Raw genomic sequence first — 18,441 nt, 5'->3', positions numbered from 1 at the left:
TCTTTGATTTCATGGCCTGTGCAAATACACAATGGCTACAAAACTACAAAACAAAAAGGTTGCATTTATTTCCAGTCAATACAGAAATATAGCAACAAGTCCAAATCAAACCACTTTAAGAAACATTTCACATGTACTGCAAGGTACACGACTCATTTCACACGGTTTCTTCACTGGCCTGTTTTTTTAACAGCCTGCTACAATCGATAATCCACAAGACTCTCACAAGAGGCTGCAGTACCAAGTCACAAGTACAAATGCATTCCCTGGCTGATGAATGAAGTTCATAGATTGACTAACAGTTTGCCTTGTGCTAGCCTACAACTAGTGGGCATACAGGGCATCACCTTGCACAGTTTGAGAAGATAACACCGATGTTTCAAAAAAAAAAATACAGGTCTGTAACACTGTGCTATGATGAGTGCAGGGCTGGATCGTGCTCAGTCCTCTAAGGTCCACTAGGGCTTCACTTTGTGGAGCGGCGGCTGGGTTCGGAAGCAGTTGGGGGAGGTGGGGGTCCCCGGCGGTCCAGGTCCTCAATGTAGAACATGATTAGTTTGCGGCGTTCTTCTGGGACGCAGTCTAGGACCAGGTAGCGTTTATCATTTTGAAGAATTTTCTCAACATCCTTTAGGTGCTGGTCTGACTCCTGGATCAACTTCCGTGATCTACAGAAAATATGAGATTCAACAGCTTCAATAATTAAAAGCTGAAACCTAGATGATCGTCACGCTCCTAAACAGTGCTAATTATATTTGATATATCTAAACACAGTCATTTGCTCACCGAGACATGAGAATTTTTGAAAATAGAAGAAACGCACGTACCTATACGTGATGAATTTGGTTTCTTTCAGGAGAGTTCTGAAGTCAGCTTTGGCTGTGATGTATTTGTCCTTTATGTAATCCTCAAATTCACGTTGTTTCTTCTAGAAGACATGAGTGAAAGAAGGAAGTCATTGATGTTGATGCCAAGAGATAAAAGGCAATATGTCAACTAAACAATTCAACTCACTCTATCACTGCTGGAGAACTTGATGCAGCGTGGGTCATCCTTGATGATCTTCTTCACTTCCTTCCATGTGGTGGTTAGGGTGATCTATGATTAAATAATTACACAAGCAGCATAAACGCACTGACAACCCAAAGATACATATCCTAAGGTTCAAATAACTCAAATATTTAACGATATAAATTAGATTTTTTTTATGACTGCTACTTTATAAATGCTACTTTATTAATATTCTTGCCAATAATATATAGACTAAACAAAAAAAAAAAACCTTTAAATCTTTAAAATTAAATATTTTATATATTTTAATAACAGCTACATTATGCATATAACATTAGAATTCTAATTAACTGTGGTTAAATTATTACAAAACATCGATATTTAACAATTTGCATTTACATTTATTTGTATAGCAAACACTTATTCAAAGCAACTTAAAAATGTGGACAATAAAATCCATCAAAAATTATATACAACTATAATTTGTTTTATATAATTACAGCATTTACACGCTAGTTATCAAATAAGTTACAGAAATCAATGAATAGTGTATAATAAACAATAAATTAAATTATAAATGACAACAAATTGTTTTATTTTATAATATATTTAATAAAAATAATATTAATAACAACAATAATAACTATTCTTCATTAAATATTTTTTTATCACCGACAAAAACAATGAATATTATAAATTGTTGTTGTTGTGTGAAGCTCTGTCTTACCATGGACGTCTCATCCAACAGCTGCCTGAAATGTTCCTTCTTCCTCTTGGTAAGGGCCTCCACGTGTTCTTCAAACAACTTCTCTTTCTCATGCCTCTCCAGCAGAGCAGCAGACTCCCACCGGTGGTCTTTACGCAGATTGCGCCTCGTTTCCGACCAGGAAGCATCCGTCGACCTCACCTATATATAAAGAATTTTTTTTTTTTTAAATACAAAGCGTATATATTATTAAAGCAACGTACAATGACAAATACAGCAATCGTCACTGACCATATCTGACATGAGCGCTTTAAAGTGCTGGACAGCTTCTTCTCGTTTATGCTGCTCTCTCTCTCGGTCAATCTCTTTGGTTTGTTCAGATCGAGCTCTCTGCACCTCCCGCTCTCTCTCCCTCAGACTGGCCTCGATTCGAGCCTGCCGTTCCAGCTCTTTCTCCTTATCTGCGTCCACGTTCTGCACAACACGAAGACACTCCGATTAAAAATATTCGTCTAGGTTCACTCCGAGTCGTCTTGTTTTTTTGCGTTTCATCCTGTTGAATCAGTAACACCAGAGATGCTGTTCTAACCTTGGCCTGCTTCTCCACATACTGTTTGTACAGTTCTTCTCTAGCAGCGGAGCTCTCCACGGCTTTGTAGCGCTGGTCCGTCTCCAGCTTGTCCTTCACTTTGCTCCAGCGCTGAGAGACGTCCACGTGGTGGTCTGACAGTAAATCGAAGAAGTCCTGCTTCACCTGTAGCCAGAAACACAGCTTCATTTGTCAGGGTTTTAATGAACAGTCATATTCAACCTTAACATCCCATCCAAGATGGTTGACAGACCTTTTCTACTTTGTTTTTGGAGTCTTCCTTGTCCTTCTTTCTCAAGGCTGTCATGAACTCTGTGAACATGGCCTCTCTGTCCTTCATCTTCTCAATGGCCTTGAAGCGAGGATCTTTAGAGTGTTTGGCTGCAAACTCACTGAACGTGGTTCTAACAGGCGAAATGAAAACCAGCGTAAAGCGGCGAGATTTCAAGGAGGCCACACAACACCTGGACCAGCTAGAACAAACAACACACCTATTGTGAAGTCTGGCGTCTTCCATCATCTTCCTGAAGTCGTCTTTAGCCTGCATGAGTTTGTTCTTCTTCTCCTTCCTCTCCTCTTCGGCACGAGTCTTCACGTACTGATCGAACACCTGCAAGGTGAATGGAGATTAAAACCACAAAGCTTCTGCTCATTCAGCAATCCACTAAACGCCGAGCGCTCTTCTTACCTGCTTCCTCTCTTTAGGGTTGAGCAGCAAATATCGAGGGTCAAACACAATCTTGTGCAGCTCTTTGTCCCAAGTGGAAAAAGCAGAAACCTGCAGGTATGGAGTGGACAAGAAGATGGCTTACCAATGTACTAGAAAAATGGTAAAACAATTCAAGAGAATTGATCATACATCATAAAGCTTAACTTGTATTAAACCCACAACATTTCTTAAACCCATATAAAATTACAGACACATCAGAAAGCTTTTTTTAGTCAACACCTGCAATTATTACTACAACAAAATACTGATAGACACGGACATTAAAAAAATATGTATCACTTCCAGTGATTCAATGAAATTGAGCAATGCAAAACACTTTACGTTACACAATGCAATAGTACATTCTTCTGTGGTAATAGCAATTATTTTTCATTTCATGCAACAATTTAGAACCAAAGTTGACAGATAGAGATTCTAGTATGAACAGTGACAAGAGAGGGCACTAACACTACTGTCAAGTAGGACTGGGCGGTATGACTATTTGTTGTACATTATTTACAGTGGGTTATTCACTTTAAGGGCAATTCTATACCAATCTTTCATCCAGGTACATGCCAGTGTTTGTTTGCTATATTTTGCAGATCACAATTTAATCTCTTATTTAACTGGTGCATTCTAAACTCTGCTGAAAATAGTAGGACTTCATTAAATAATACTGCCGAGGTGCTCGTCTTGTTTCATATCAATATGTCATGCCAGCAAACTATTGTATAGTAAGTGGTAAGACTACGTTATCGCTTAAATGTACACCTTATTTTCTTTGTGGAACATTTGAGTTTAAAGTTTACTATAAATGAAAACGTTCAATCACAACAACATTTTATGTCCAAGTAATGTAACATTCAACACAAATGGTCATTTATATTAGCTATCTTACAGTTTCTATTATGTATCGTTCAATAATATTTAGAAAGCGTTGATCTGAATCTGTTATTAACGTTCTGATAATAGCGTTTTTCATATAAATAAGATGTGCTATACACTGTGAATTCTTAATTTAATATTTAACAGCTAACTTGTTACAAATTAAGCAGCTGGTTAAGTGATATTTCCTCGCAAAAGCAAGTTATTAAACATCCTGAAGCCTTTCCTACATTGACAAAGCAATACCTACACTAACGCAGCAGTCTTTCTGGCAAACCCAGTGTGTAAATGGTCCATAATTCTGAAAAAACCAATGGTTGTTAAATATGCTAACTTTTTTCAATTAATTTCCAGCATATATTACTTGTGAGCTTGTATGAACTTGCACGCAATTACCATGATATAAACACTGTGATACAAGATTTTGATCATACCGCCCATCCCTATAATAAAGCACAAATCATCTAACACAAGCTCACTCGGAGCAATTCAGAAAGGACAGGTAAATGAATGAAGTGACAGAAAAAGCAGAGAGAAATTTAAGACTCTATATTACATAATATCAAAGAATGATAACAACAAGAATGAACTTAAGATTGTACCTTGGTGGGCTTCCATTCAGATTTATGTGTCTAACATTACAGAGCTGGTTAGAGTATTGCGTTGGATTGAAGTGTTTTACCCCTCTCTCCAGCAGCATGTCCCTGAACTGGTTCATACGGGCCTCCAGGGGCACCAGAGCCCGATCTCGAGCAGCCTTCAGCTCGGCCTCCACGGCCGCGTCTTTCTCTGCGTCAGCCTCCTTCACATCGTCTTTCCTGTCAGGGAGAAGAGGACGAGTGTAAGGAAGAACTTAATTTAACAACATTTTTTTTGCTTTTACGCTTATTAAAAAAAAAAAAAAAAAAAATTGGAGAGAATATCTGAAATTTGAAGATTTCCCCCTCGTTGAGAGAATTGACGTCTCTAGCTAACAAATCTATTAACTAGAATTATCTAATTATTGAGATATTTAAATTTCAAACTATTTTTGTAGTTGACATATCAATGCACTTAGATCCTTTTAAGGAAAAAAAATATACTCCTATAAAACGATCAATAAAAATCGTGGTTGTTGTCAAATTGAATAATAGCATACAGTAATTACACTATATTTAATGTTGACTTTAATTTTGAAAGCCCTACTAATGTGAATTTGAGAAAGTGTGTTCTAAGATTGTCTAAGCACTGCATTATCCTTAAAATCTTCGCATCAATGGGTTATTTTGCGAATTAGAACAGATATCAAGCACAAATATATTGGTATTTTCCTTGTTTTTTTATAAATCCCATCAATTACATCAGTACACATAACTGAAGGGCTGAAGTTTTGATTGGTTCACTGGGGTTTGCCTAATGGAGGCTAAAGAGAGGTCAAACAAGGTGGGTTACCTTGGAGGCCCATGTTGGCATCGCCAGAGCTTAGAAGCGTTCCCTGAAAAATAGTCCCCAGTGCAACAGGACCACCGTTTGGGGTCAGGGGGAGGCAGGCGTGAAGGGCACTGATGGGAAACAGTGACTGATGTGATTTGGTAAACGTCATGGAGTCACCACTTTTTCACAGACCCAAACTAAAGATTACCACAGCTAAGACAAGTCAGCATTGGTTGCACCAAAAAGAAAAAAAAATGCCGAATATTTCTTTAATTGTGATCCAATCAATGTGTCTTAGCTCAGAGCATGAACGGAAACAGCCCCGTTTCCTTTTCTCTTCATATGACAAGAAATCAAATTTTCATGTCGCTTCTATTTTCTTCCGTATAGTACAAAAGCTAGGTGTTCTGCAGGGGTGAGTGTTCGGCCCCTTATCGTTCCTGCTGAGGGTCGCTGGTACTTACTTCCTCTTCTTAGCCTTAGAAGGCTCATCGTCCAGTGTGTCCTCTACGGTTGTGTCAATCTCCTCTTTGTTGAAACCTGCAATGAAGCAGTAAAGGTGTGTGTTGGTTTTGCAGTTACTCTTAACAAAGAATCTCAGTTCGCGAGCAATCTAAAACTGGTCACAGAAAGTTTCACCTATTTTCTTGTTGTCATCTAGCCCCCTTTTGTGGGGGGGTTCTTGAATATATTTGTCAACATCAGCACGTCCCACCAGCTCCTCGGGTCGGTCCCACATGGACAGTCTTGTGGTGGGGTTGTAGTAAAACACACGGTCATCTCCAGTCCAGACAACACACCTAAAAACGTGAATATGTAAAATTTAGAACAAACTTGCAGAACTGAATCATTGAAGCGACGGAGAAAGAGAAAGGCTCACCAGGGAGTACCAGGAATTGGGTTTGTGGCTACAGGTTTCGCCTTCTGAGCTGCTTTTTCCTCCTCTGTCATCTCTTCTTCCCTGGGCAACTACAAAAACATCATCATTATTATTTTTTTTCCCCTTTAAACTAATCTAAATGACCTGCAATTTTTTTTGACTTACCTCTTTGGAACCACCAAAGCTGTTTGCTTTGGCTTCCATGTCTATATCCTTTAAAACTGAAACATCATTTTGGCCATCTTTAACTTTGTCACTGTCCTTATCTGCTCAGAAAAATAAAACGTCTCTGAATATAAAATAGGCGGGTTTAGCACAGCGAGTCAATGTTAATGGCCAGTGCAGTTAACAGACCCGAGGCTTCACGCCTCGCTTACCTCTCTCTTTCAGCTCAGCAGGTTTTTCCCAGGTGGACTCCAGAGTGCGATTGTTATAATAATACATCTTCCCATCGGCTGTCTTGTACTCAGACCATTCTGGAAGTGAGAGAGCCCCCGTAAGAGATGCAGGAGCTGCAGTGATGGCTAGCTGGGGATGCATCATGGGTACTAGAGGAGGGGCCATCCCGGGCAGTACACCTTAGCAGCAAATTAAAACAATTATTAATTTAAAATTTTATTACTGACACGCATACATAAACAAAACACACACAATTGTAACATTTGAGATTTGATCATTCATCTTGACATTTCTGTGCTTAGAAATCGAAAATGACCTGATATTTGTAGTGAGCAATACTAAGGTGTACGTTTTTGTACCTTAATGTCACCTTGTAAGAAGAAGGCGCCATCTACTGACAGTTATTAAAGTATGCATTCAATGGAGAACGGCTGCATTTGCTGGCCTGTTTAGCTAAACTAGACAACTCAATTTCGTACTTTCTACGTACCAGGCAGTGGGATGTGCATGCCAGGTAGGGGCACTCTGAATGGAGGTACCATGACCGGGGGGAATGCTGGGATTGCAGCTGCCGGCTGGGCCACAGGGATGCCAGGAGGGAGGCTTTGAGGCAACAGCGGCATTGTCTGCACTGCAGTGACTGTAGCGGTTACTGTAGGAACACTGACCACAGCAACAGGGGTCACGCCTACACTAGCCGGAGGTGTAGAGGCCACGGGAGGCATCTCAGAAACAACAGACGCTACAGGAAGAATATAACAAAGAGAAGAATGAATGCGTGTTTGAAGAGAATATCCAGACAAAACAACATTTATAGTATTGGCCATGAGCAGTCGATTTTATAGGCCACTACATGACTCATAATTCCTTCTCTGCATGTGATACTCACTGGTGGTGGGTTGTGAGGCAGAGGGGGCTGGACTGGTGTTGGGGTCAGGACTGGTACTCAGGGTGTGAGTGGGGGACAGGCTCTGAGTGGAGACTGGCTCGGGCAGAACCGTGTTAGCGCTGCTAGCTGCAGTAGAGACGGCGCTGTTAGGAGCCGCTGCAGCTCCTCCGGACTGAGCTAGCATTAGAGGATTGAGCTCTGACTGCTGGATGATCTTTACCCCCTCTGGTTTGGTCCAGGCAGACTCACGTGTCCGGGCATTGTAGTAATATACCTGGAAGAATGTGGTGGGAAGGTTTTAAAAGTCCAAGTATACTAAGTATACTAGGATTGGTTCAGGATGGTTCTGTGCTATAAGCGCTATACAAAGTGGTACAATAAAGAGAGGTAGGTGAGCCAAAGTTTATCATATAGCACATTTCTCACACACTGGTAATAACTAAATAGACATGAATATTTTTAGATTTTGCAATAAAAATATAAAAGAAGGCCTTTAAGGATATGATGTCTAAAAAGGCCCAAAATGGCATGTTGCTATGTGTACATCTGTGATAATTTTACTTCAATTGTAATTAATAATGAGAAACTGAGAATCCCAAAAAATTTTTAATTGCTACAGTTTTAGATATTTTTTACTCAATGTTTTTAAATATCGAATATGTCGATTTTTTAATAATACAAAATTATTACATGATTCAATGACTACATCATGAGAACAAATCTGTTTATTATTAAAACAATTATTGAATAAACTGAATTTCAAGTATTTGACGCCACCTACTGGCACAACAATTATGAAACAATATTTATTTGAACCTGAAGTTGTTTTTAAAAAGGCTCTTACTATCAATATCATTAGTAAATACTTAGATCACAGGACATCCTTGATAATTCTGTTGAATAATTTATAATAGCGTAAATTGGTGAAGCTATGCACATTCATTTCATAACAACTGCTACCTGAAACCGCAAATACTTAAAGAGATTATTGTCATTTATGAATAAGACTAAGTGGGTATTTAAAACGAGACTGCAATCTTTTAACTATTAAATGCACAACTCTATTGTTCAGATATATTTACATTTTACTTTAAAAAAAACATTTTCTCTTTTAGACGGTACCTTTGCTTCTGGTGTGGTGTTCTCTACCCAGATTTCATCACTGGTCAAGCTCGAAACCGCTCCAGTTCCTGGCGATGGAGGCATTCCAGGTGGAAAGATCATACCAGGAGGAGGAGGCATGCTTCCCATCGGTGGAGGCATGAACGGCGGCCTCTGTGAAAAAACGCAACAGGAGTTTTGATATTTAAACATCTCAAAGTTACTTTTGATCTATTGACTATTACAGTTACGGTCTACACCTACTTTCTTATATTTTTGTAATAGCGCCTACCTGCAGGTGCGGGGGTCCAATAGGAGGGGGTAAAGCTCCAGGTGGGGGTATCGGAGGCATGTTGGTGTCAAACGGTGGTCTACCAAAAGGGGGTCTAGGGGGTGGTGGAGGTCCTCTCATCATGCTGAAGGGCGGAGGTGGGGGTCGTAGTAATGGAGGAGGTCCTCGTAACACTGTGGTAGGTGGTGGAGCAGGGCTTCGAAAGCGCAAAGCCTGCTGTAACACCATCCTGCAGGGAATAAAACGAAATATTTAACGAAATATTTAACTATATAACTACCAATATTCTTGTTACGCAAAAACTAACAAAACTGGTCAAGACATGCAAAAAAACATGGTTTACGGGATGACACACGGCAATTTATTATAATAAAATATGTAATGGGAAAATAAAAAAATATATAAATGGAAATGACTATTCTGATAGGCAGCTTAAAAAAAGAAGGTACTTTTGCCTATGCATTTATGAACAGTCTTTAAACTGAATCCCTTTCACCAATCAGGATCATGTGTGGAGTGTGAGTGAAGCTCATAAGAAACATTTAGTCAGAAGCGCAAAGAATTTGGATTTAAGAAATGTTATAGTTTTCTAATTAAAATTACTGTAACGTATTAATATTGGCCTCATCTTTATTTTAACAAATTGTTAGGAAATGCTATGGTTAGTGTTGTTGAAGTAATATTATTAATCTATTAATTACATTATTTAAAAAATATATCAATGGTGTCATTTGAAAGGTTTTACGGAGTAGAATAAAACAAGTGTAATGGCTTTGACTGAACCTGAATGAAGCGTTACTTCACATTCAAAACTCTGAAAAGGCTAAGAGAAGGGCTACACTGGCTCCTTGGTTACTTCAGAAGTTTGAGGACACCACCAAAAGTTTTTATTTTTTGGTGAAACACTGTTTACCTTTCAAATCTGTCTTATTTGACATTCTGTACTTCATCATATCATTCTTATTTGACAAAGTTTATATCACTCATCTATATTATAATACTAATCTTTTGACGTTATTTTTGTGTATGTCACTCATGTCGTGTGTCACACTTGTATGTGTCTTTGGGCTCAAAGGGTTAATGCATACAGAAAATCTAGTGGCTTGAGTCGAATCTCTTTAAAATAAGAATACATCAAATATAAGTTAAAATAAAGCAGCACCCGTCACAAAATATAGGCAACAGAGGTGGGCTTTACTGGCCTTCTGATTCAATTTTATTCTAGTTCAAATTTAACTATTTCTTTTATGGTTATGGTTGTTATAAAAAAAGTTTATATTGTATTATATTTTTATTTTTCCATTTTTGAACTCTCTTAAATCTACAAAATGTTAAATTTATATTTAAAAAAAAGTAGAATCTTTATTTTCCAGAACACAAGTCACTGATCAAAAATGTGCTAAGACTTCTATCCCTTATATAATGCATTTATTGCCAAACTGCAAAAGATTGACAAAGCGCACACACACACACACAAGTTTATAGGTATACCTCTTACAATAACCTACATTTTATGAATGCTACAACGCTTACTGAGTTCAAAATTTTACTGTGTTTCATTTACCATATTACATTACTTATTGTAATAATAACAACAACATCATGTGGCAAATACACAGATGCATTCTGGGTTTTTTTCCCCTCTCTGAACAATGCAATTTTAACCCAAGACAACTTCTACTCCGATCAGAGCTGCACGAATCTGGATAAACTGAGAATCTGACTTTTTGACTTTCACGATCATGAAACTCCCATGCTTCTGAACTAACAATACTGTCTATTTAAAGTGTTTAACTTCAGTTAATAAACATTTTAATACATATGTAGCCTATATAAAGTATATTTAATACATTTTATATTAAAACGATGAAAAATAGGTTGAATGAATCATTTAATGACTTCTTTCACTACCGGATGAATCAGTATTCAGAGACAAATTATGTTTTTAACAGTAACTTGACACATAGCGGCTAAACAATGCAGTGCCAGTTATTTAGCCAGGATTTGCTCTATTTTGACTATGTTTATCTGAACAAGCCTATAAACGTGCAGCATTTCTAGGATAATATAAACGACTGTAAGAATCAATACTGTCCAGTTAAAAAGACCCGTTTGTGAAGCTGTTTCTTACCCAAACCTATTAAAAAGGTCTGCTATCTGTCCGGCGACATGAATGCAGATTTGAATGTTCTGCTACGATTTTTCAAAGATTTAATAGACACTCTGAACTGTCGTCACTTAAAAATGGGATTGCACGAGTTTCTGAGTAGAGATCGCAATCTCTTAATGATTAAGTATTTTTTTAAATTATAAAACTTCATCTCACATCACCCTTTCAGATTGTAAAAAAAAAAAAAAAAAAAAAAAAAAAAAAAAAAAAAAAAAAAGATACAACCTGCAATAAACCCTGAGCTTGAAATTGTTGAGGTGAATGGTTCCTTTAAATTTAATTCTCTCTTCTTTTTTGTATTTTAGACACTGGTTGCATTACAGATTGTGTGAATATCATTACATATTTATAATACCATTTCCAAACATACATTTTCATGCATAAGTTCGTTAAACCACTTTAAGGACCTTGTGAACAAAACGCATTACAAGCAATAATATAACTAACTCTTCTAATTCTATTCTTTAAAAAATCCTGTCAGACTTGCACTCTATTTACTGCTTGATTACATATAAAAAATAATAATAAAGTCAAACCTAACACTAGCTTTTCTAATCTTTTTGCATTCAGTCTTTTTTTTCTTCATCATAAAGCAAAAAAGCAGTTGTCTCTAAAACTAGCTCGCTACTCTATTCTTTTACTATTCCAGTTCTCTTTTTATGACAGAATTTTTTTAAACGTGCTATGCTAACTGCATTAAGCTAACCGAGACTTGTTATAGTACTTTCATATCATTGCTCTTTTGTTGATTACGCTCGCTTCTGCTGTCCTCGTTTCTAAGACTAAGCGTAAATTTAAAACGTAGAAACATAAAGAGCAGTGATTGTTGTTTTTCTCAGCATTATTACGTTTCGTAATGACATCGTGGACAACATCTAGGCTACATTCAAATGGATGCGCTTCTATGAGCGGTCGCGCACAAAAAAACGGATTTTGCACTATTATTATTTGACATTTTTATTTATCTTTTTGGATACCAAGGGGGCCACAGGACTGTAGGTCACAGTTTCCATCAATGCTGCTTGTTTTGTAGGTCTTTGTTTGCACTGTGGACGGGTAGGAGGGTTCGTTTTTGTGATTTTTTTCTTCATGGTATCTCAGAGAGGTGGGATTCCTCTGCTGTATCGCCATCATCGATGCCACAATTTGGTATTTGAACCATTTCTTCTGTTTCCATCCAATTTCTCCAGCTCTTCTTCGCTCACTTGTCAGCAAATTAGTTAAGCAACTCTGGTCCGGTCCCTTCAGTCTCTGTACCCTCTATATTGTGCACATTTTCTTTTTTTTTTCTTTTTTTTCTATTGCTTTTTTCGTCCATCATCAGCAAGGCTGAATGGGAATTATTTTTCCTCCGTCAGGCATACCACGGCCACAAAAGCGACGCAAAACCAGGTTTCCGGCTTTTTCAAAACTCCTATTAATGCCTTTTTCGCCGAATTTACTAGCTTTCTTCCAAGCGACTGCTCGACGGGCTCAGGTCGGTTTTCGTCTGTGACTTCGGCTTGAGGGCTGCTGCTCCTCATTACGGCCTCCACGGTTGCGTCTTGGACAAACGAGATGCACATCGTTTTGCCAAAGAGCTCTGAAAAATTCAGAGCCTCCAGAGCCCTTTCTGCATCACGTCGGTGTTTGAAGGTAATAAAACCGTATCCGCAAGAGACCCGGGTTAACTCATTTCTGCACACATGCACAGAGGAGATGGGTCCGAATGGGCTGAATGCTTCCAGCAACTCTCGTTCGCTCACTCCGAGCAGCAGGTTACTTGCAATCAATGACTTCGGCGCGCGAGGGTCGCTCTCCTCGGGGTCATCCGAGCCAAAGCTGCCGTTTTCTTGCACTCTGCGCGGAGGGAATTGACCGAAGTATGACAAGACTTCACATAAATCAGCAACGTCAGCGCGCCTCGCTAGGATCGTAAACGATAAGTGGTCGGCCCAACTGACACGCATCTGTTGTCTGTCCATAAGCTCCAAACAATCCAGAGCCTCTAGAGCATCTCTTGCATCGTTGAGATGTTCAAAAGTAACGAAAGCATATCCGCAATGGATGTTATTTACACTTTTGAACACCCGCAGAGAACAAATGGGTCCGAACGGGCTGAATATCTTATGCAGCACTCCTTCATGCACAAGTGGGTGCAAATTGCTCACTAGCAATGACCAGCTGAGATCTCCTTGTTTGAAGTTATCCTCACTTGAGGACCACTTGAAGAATTTTGACATTTTCTTATCACTGTATGAAGCTCGCAAAAGCTGTGTACAAGTGAAAACTGATGCCTCAGTCAGATCAAGTTTTTCATCTAACAGCTTCCAAACGTTCTAAATCCCGATGGCGTCATAGGAGGACACCACGTGAGCACGAAGCGTTTCGAAACCAATGGTTTTTAATAGTTACGTTTATTTTATTCATACAAAAATAGATCTTCATGTTAACGAACCTCGCACACAAAACCTCTAATTAATAAACTTTCGACCTTCATTAAACGCGTCATTATTACTTTTCGCAGCAAAATGACTTTCAAAGTAGCATCTAATTATTTATTTTAATTTAAACTGTAAAAAAAAAAAAAAAAAAACGTAGCACGTACAACATCCACGAAAAGCCGATTGTCTTAAACAAACCGATGGGCTTGTTTTAGCAAGCAAACCCCGGCACAGCTAACACGTCAGCTAACAAGCGATTAGTTGCTAACGGAAAATATTAACATTTTATTTATAAATATGCTATTGGTAAGCGTGCGACGATGATTCCCATGCGTTTCTGGTCACGCGTGAAGTATTGAAGCGAATAAATAAATATAGAGCGGACGTTTACGAAGCTAGCAAACATGCTAACCGCGCTAAACTGCGGCGGCTGGCTTTTCCACCACCTACACTATTAACACGAGATCGCTATAAAGCTCAGATAAAGACAAGCACAGACTAGCGTTGTCATATTGAGTCCTTTTAGCGTTATCTGACCTGTTCTCCCCGAGTCCAGCACTCTCTCCTTCTATGTTCTCCGCCATCGCTCCAGAAACTAAACACACTACCGCTGAACTTCCTGTTGGTGAAGCACTTCCTCACGCTTTTTCTTCTACGTCATTGGATGGATTTACTGGTTAATAAAATCCTTATTCAAAAAGTCGTGCTATTTAAATCATTGTATATTAAAATGTGCACTCGTTTAACTGTACTTGTGAGGACGTAAATTACCTCAGTTATATAGTTATATCAGGACAACCCACTAGTGAGGATTTCACTGGTCCTCACTAGATAAAAAGGCTTAGAAATCAGCTAAAAGTTGATGTAGTGATCTAGTGTTGATCTAGTTGATCTAGTGTTCTGCATGTGTTTCTGTGATGGGCAGGTTTAGGGATAGAAGTCCGGCTGGGGGATAGAAAATACTGTTAACCTGCTAGAAAATCAATGGAGGTTTATGCAATGTCCTCACTAAGATAGCAAAACAAAGTGTGTGTGTGTGTGTGTGTGTGTGTGTTAACACATTACTAGTTTATTTTTCTGCTTAACAATGTCCAACAGCGATCACAGATAATATGATACGCCTTTTTGATGAGAAGGCCAACTTGTACGTCATCTAAAGGAATCTTTAAGTGTCATAAATGCACACAAATATTTCAGTTTGACATAATAAATACAAATATTGTTGAAAAATGGTTCTAACTTACGTTTTCTAACTTACGTTTTCTCCACACACATCCATTATTTCATCTTAAGCAGTTCATTCACTGATACCGCTGTCTCTTTGGTAATAAAAAAATGAATGAACTTCATATTAAACTTCATTAGGTCCAAAATTATTGCTCATTTAGAAAATAATGCAATAGCTGGTTGCATTTTAAACATTTTAAATAATTTGTACTCAATAAATAAAAAGTCAGCCATTTCCAAAATCAATATGAATTGTTATTTTTTCTGAAAAAAAAAAACGTCTATATTTAACTGATTTGTTTCATAAAAGATCCTGAACCTGTTTAATTATTATCCACTGATTATGAACAGACAAACACATTATAAGGCAAGATTTTATTTAAAGTTTTATTTTGTAATGCATCCCCAAAAGCTATTGTGCTTGTTATAAACATAGTTAAAAATCGATCAGTAAAGTACATCCCAGCGGTAACACACTCTAGTGCGGTCCTGTCAAAGGAACAAACAGGAACCGAACTGTCGTCATGGAGGCGATACTCGCCATTCAGGACAGATGCCTCAGATCTTCATAGTGGCCCGTGAAGTAAAGATGGCTAGACGAGCTTGAACATGGAATGGATCTGTGGAAGAGAAGGGGAATTTCACTTTCAGCCTACGAAAAGCGCAGCATTATAAATCTAGTTTAGTATAAAATATTCGCTTTACAAACCCAATGCAATTACTAGAAAGAGCTTACTCTGCCAGGTAGAACCGCTGTCCAGTCTTGTGGAGGTCTGCAGAGAAGATACAGCATGGGGCAGAGAGAGGGCATTGATCTGTGTTGATGAAAGCTTTCTGCATCTCGATGGCCTGGTTAATGTTGGCTGACAAAAAAACGGCGTCGTTTTTAGCGTAAGACGTAATTTGGCTTCATATCATAACCACCCAATCAAGAATAACCGGTGATTTCAACCTTTTTAGAGCGTTTATAGATCAGTAGTATACCTGTGAGCTAGCTAAAAGACCTTTTTATCATACTCGCTCTACAGCGAATGAAATTAAGTCGTTACTTGTGACGTCTTTATATTTAATCTTGCAAAATTACTGCATTTGATCATCAACAAAAAGAATACTTGTGCTTTTTACACACTGCTGATAATGACATGTACTGTACTCTACCGTACACATAAAAACCAAAGCATACTCTGGGCTTAAGTACCTCATCATTTGCAGAGTGCATTTTTTGTGTGTGGTAACATTTGGCAACAATTGTGGTAGGCTGAGATTGATTTGTAATGAACCTGAAATATTCATATAAATAAGTACAACCTGGATATTTTAAACCGTGCTGCTCTCTCGCTGATGTTAGGGGCTCTGGGTAAGGGTTAGGTCTCTGTACCCATCTCGGAAAAAAGAGTGAGGAGGTTTGGGCCGAAGGGACGACCTCTGACCTCAGTGATGTGGAATGCTTCTTTTTTTCTCTGCATGGCCGATAGACCCAATCTGCGTTTATAAGAATAAGACATTAAACAAAAAGTGCCTACCTTTTAACTTGTTTTTGAATCTTTCTGTACAGCTCACCTCGGTACTTCTCCATGTGTTGTGCCATGATTCGGCGGGCTTCTTCGTAGTATGGCTTCTTCTGCTCTTCAGACAGTTTGTGCCATTCCAGCCCCAGCTGAACACTGATGTCGCAGTTACTAGCGTTAGGGTTGGCTTTAGACAAGGTGGGTCGGTGGATCTTTGACCATAAGAAGAAGGCATTCATGGGCCTTTTGATAGGAGCATTTTTCTTCTGAATTCCTGCCACTTCACTTTCTGCTCAAAGAGACAGTGAAACGGGTAAATGTCTTCATATACTTATTATGTCACTTTATTATTTTGCTCACTATTTTGGTCTAACCTTGAACCTTTTAATAATATTAAAAGTGTAAAAAATGTATATTTTAAATATACAAAGTTGAATCAGAACATAAAGCCTTCAACCTACCTGTTCCAGAAGGCGGCTGATTGAAGTTCAGACCTCGGGTATTGGGATACACGGGAGCTTCGCCGATTGGCTCACGGTTTGTTACAGACGCTGCGCTGATTGGTTGATAGGTTACTATCGGAAAATAGGCATTGCTGATTGGCTGATAGTTTATTTTTGGGAAAGGCGCGTCACTGGACAAATTACAGTTAAATGGCTGCGTCTTGTCTTGAACTGGGAAAGCCTGAGAAGTTGCGCTAAAAGAGGAAAGCGCGTTATCAGTGGTTAGCACCATTGAAGTTAGACCCGAGGGATAAACTGGAAATGTAACCAAGTCGGCGATGTGCTGTTTAGTCCCAAAATCCCCCGTTAATGACCTGTTGGTCGAGTAAAAGCCTTCATTCGTTGTCAAGCTGTTAACTTCAGTTGGTTCACTGACTCGTTCAGTTTTGACAGCGGGGTTCGTGAAAGAAGGACCGGGTTTCTTCAAAATGTAGTTTTCCTCTGCTGTGGCACATTTTGGCACCGGTTCGTCAGTTGCTGAGTCTTTTTCATCGTTTCTGAACCTCTTCTTAGCTCTCATTTTGGGGTGTTTATCCATAATGGTCTTGGAATGTTAAAAAAATACACTGCAAGCTCCGGCGTTCTTTAAGAAAACAAAAACAAACAACAGTTAACAAAAAGCACGTGATCACGCAAATACAAAAAAAAGATGTTTTGTTTGTTTATATATTTATATATATATATATATATATATATATATATATATATATATATAAATAATTTTAATAATTCTTTTTAAATATTCACCTCTAAATTAAAGGTTTATTCAGGTAAATTGAGACACTTTATATGACGTAATAAACCTGGATATTTTTGTTCTTTTAGGATAAAAAAATAAAATAAATAAATATATATATATATATATATATATATATATATATATATATATATATATATATATATATATATTAGTGCCATGTGAATGAAAAAATAAATCAAGTCAAGTGTAATACAACAGCAGTTTCTCCAGTAGATAGATGCCTGTTTGGTCCTATCCACATACAAAAAAGTGTTGTCAGGCATAATTACATCGATTTATTAGGTTTTACATTTTGATATATTTAGACATAATCAAATACTATCTTGCTCCCTATTTTTCTTTTTTAGATTGGATTGAAACAAACCTTTTGAAACAGTTTAAATAACTTGATTTCCCCCAACAGATATATTAATAATAAGATATAATAATACACAATATCAATTATAAATTATAAAATATATATACATAACATTTTTATTAGCCTTAAATTTAGGGTCGAATCAGTTTTGGCCCTATAACTTTCTAAAGTCTGACTTTCGGAAAAATAATCAGAAGCTAATTTGATAAATCTGTATTGCTGCAAATTAATTTTTTTAGCAGTATAATGGACGCACATACGTTTGCGTTCTCTCTGTATCTCCCAATAACTGTCGTAAGATTACATTTTTAATCGTGGGAGGCAAAACATATAATGCAAAAAAAAAAAAAAACAGTGATGACAGAGATGTACAAAAGCACTTTCCTCAGCACCCTGATACACTTCAACACGACTTTTCAGAAAAACGATGCATGGATAATCCTGTAAAACTAAAATGCTTGCTTTAATAATTGTTGACTCTTGAAATACAAAGTATGATACAACTTCATAGGCATAAGTGACCCTCCTTGGTGTCGACACTGGAGGGAGCCACAGGACAAGAATCCATCATCTTCAAAAGCAGAGCTTGTCATCATCTATATCATATTTTTTTATTAG

At 37.9% G+C, this 18,441-nt stretch overlaps 3 protein-coding genes across 4 annotated transcripts; all 3 read right to left on the bottom strand.

Moving 5' to 3' along the window:
- Positions 1-44: 44 nt before the first annotated feature.
- Positions 45-14,101, bottom strand: tcerg1b (transcription elongation regulator 1b (CA150)). The gene is made up of 20 exons (XM_043220749.1): positions 14,005-14,101; positions 8,875-9,103; positions 8,604-8,756; positions 7,482-7,755; positions 7,083-7,334; positions 6,571-6,771; positions 6,359-6,459; positions 6,194-6,282; positions 5,953-6,113; positions 5,778-5,853; positions 4,583-4,718; positions 2,995-3,084; positions 2,798-2,916; positions 2,560-2,710; positions 2,307-2,471; positions 2,009-2,191; positions 1,739-1,918; positions 1,015-1,098; positions 828-928; positions 45-668 (listed from the first exon to the last, which is right to left on the bottom strand). Exons 1-20 carry the CDS (start codon positions 14,049-14,051, stop codon positions 467-469), a joined length of 2,994 nt encoding a protein of 997 aa, XP_043076684.1. The 5' UTR covers positions 14,052-14,101; the 3' UTR covers positions 45-466.
- LOC122326072 (polyadenylate-binding protein 1-like) lies at positions 11,870-13,998 on the bottom strand. Its single transcript, XM_043220758.1, has one exon. The coding sequence runs from the start codon at positions 13,264-13,266 to the stop codon at positions 12,385-12,387; it is 882 nt and encodes a 293-aa protein (XP_043076693.1). The 5' UTR covers positions 13,267-13,998; the 3' UTR covers positions 11,870-12,384.
- A 983-nt stretch (positions 14,102-15,084) lies between the features above and the next one.
- On the bottom strand, positions 15,085-17,282 carry LOC122326764 (transcription factor 7-like). Of its 2 annotated transcripts, XM_043221903.1 has the most exons (5): positions 16,664-17,282; positions 16,255-16,491; positions 16,003-16,176; positions 15,431-15,557; positions 15,085-15,314 (listed from the first exon to the last, which is right to left on the bottom strand). In XM_043221903.1, the coding sequence occupies exons 1-5, from the start codon at positions 17,241-17,243 to the stop codon at positions 15,239-15,241; spliced, it is 1,194 nt and encodes a 397-aa protein (XP_043077838.1). In that variant the 5' UTR covers positions 17,244-17,282; the 3' UTR covers positions 15,085-15,238. The 2 variants fall into 2 exon arrangements, 1 of the variants encoding a protein (XP_043077838.1); XR_006247506.1 differs by having other exon boundaries at positions 15,297-15,314; positions 15,431-16,176.
- Between the last annotated feature and the right edge of the window lie 1,159 nt (positions 17,283-18,441).

Source organism: Puntigrus tetrazona, chromosome 21 (assembly GCF_018831695.1).
Source record: "Puntigrus tetrazona isolate hp1 chromosome 21, ASM1883169v1, whole genome shotgun sequence".
NCBI classification, from domain to species: Eukaryota; Metazoa; Chordata; class Actinopteri; order Cypriniformes; family Cyprinidae; genus Puntigrus; species Puntigrus tetrazona.
This window is presented reverse-complemented; position numbering and strand designations above follow the sequence as displayed.

Coding starts and splice junctions, on each gene's coding strand:
- LOC122326764 (XM_043221903.1), bottom strand. CDS start 17,243: ATGGATAAACACCCCAAAATGAGAGCTAAGAAGAGGTTCAGAAACGAT. Junction 16,177..16,254: donor ACACATGGAGAAGTACCGAG/GTGAGCTGTACA, acceptor TTATAAACGCAG/ATTGGGTCTATCGGCCATGC. Junction 15,315..15,430: donor CAGCGGTTCTACCTGGCAGA/GTAAGCTCTTTC, acceptor TCTCTTCCACAG/ATCCATTCCATGTTCAAGCT.
- tcerg1b (XM_043220749.1), bottom strand. CDS start 14,051: ATGGCGGAGAACATAGAAGGAGAGAGTGCTGGACTCGGGGAGAACAG. Junction 6,772..7,082: donor CATGCACATCCCACTGCCTG/GTACGTAGAAAG, acceptor TTTGCTGCTAAG/GTGTACTGCCCGGGATGGCC. Junction 669..827: donor ACCAAATTCATCACGTATAG/GTACGTGCGTTT, acceptor TATTTTCTGTAG/ATCACGGAAGTTGATCCAGG.
- LOC122326072 (XM_043220758.1), bottom strand. CDS start 13,266: ATGTCAAAATTCTTCAAGTGGTCCTCAAGTGAGGATAACTTCAAACAA.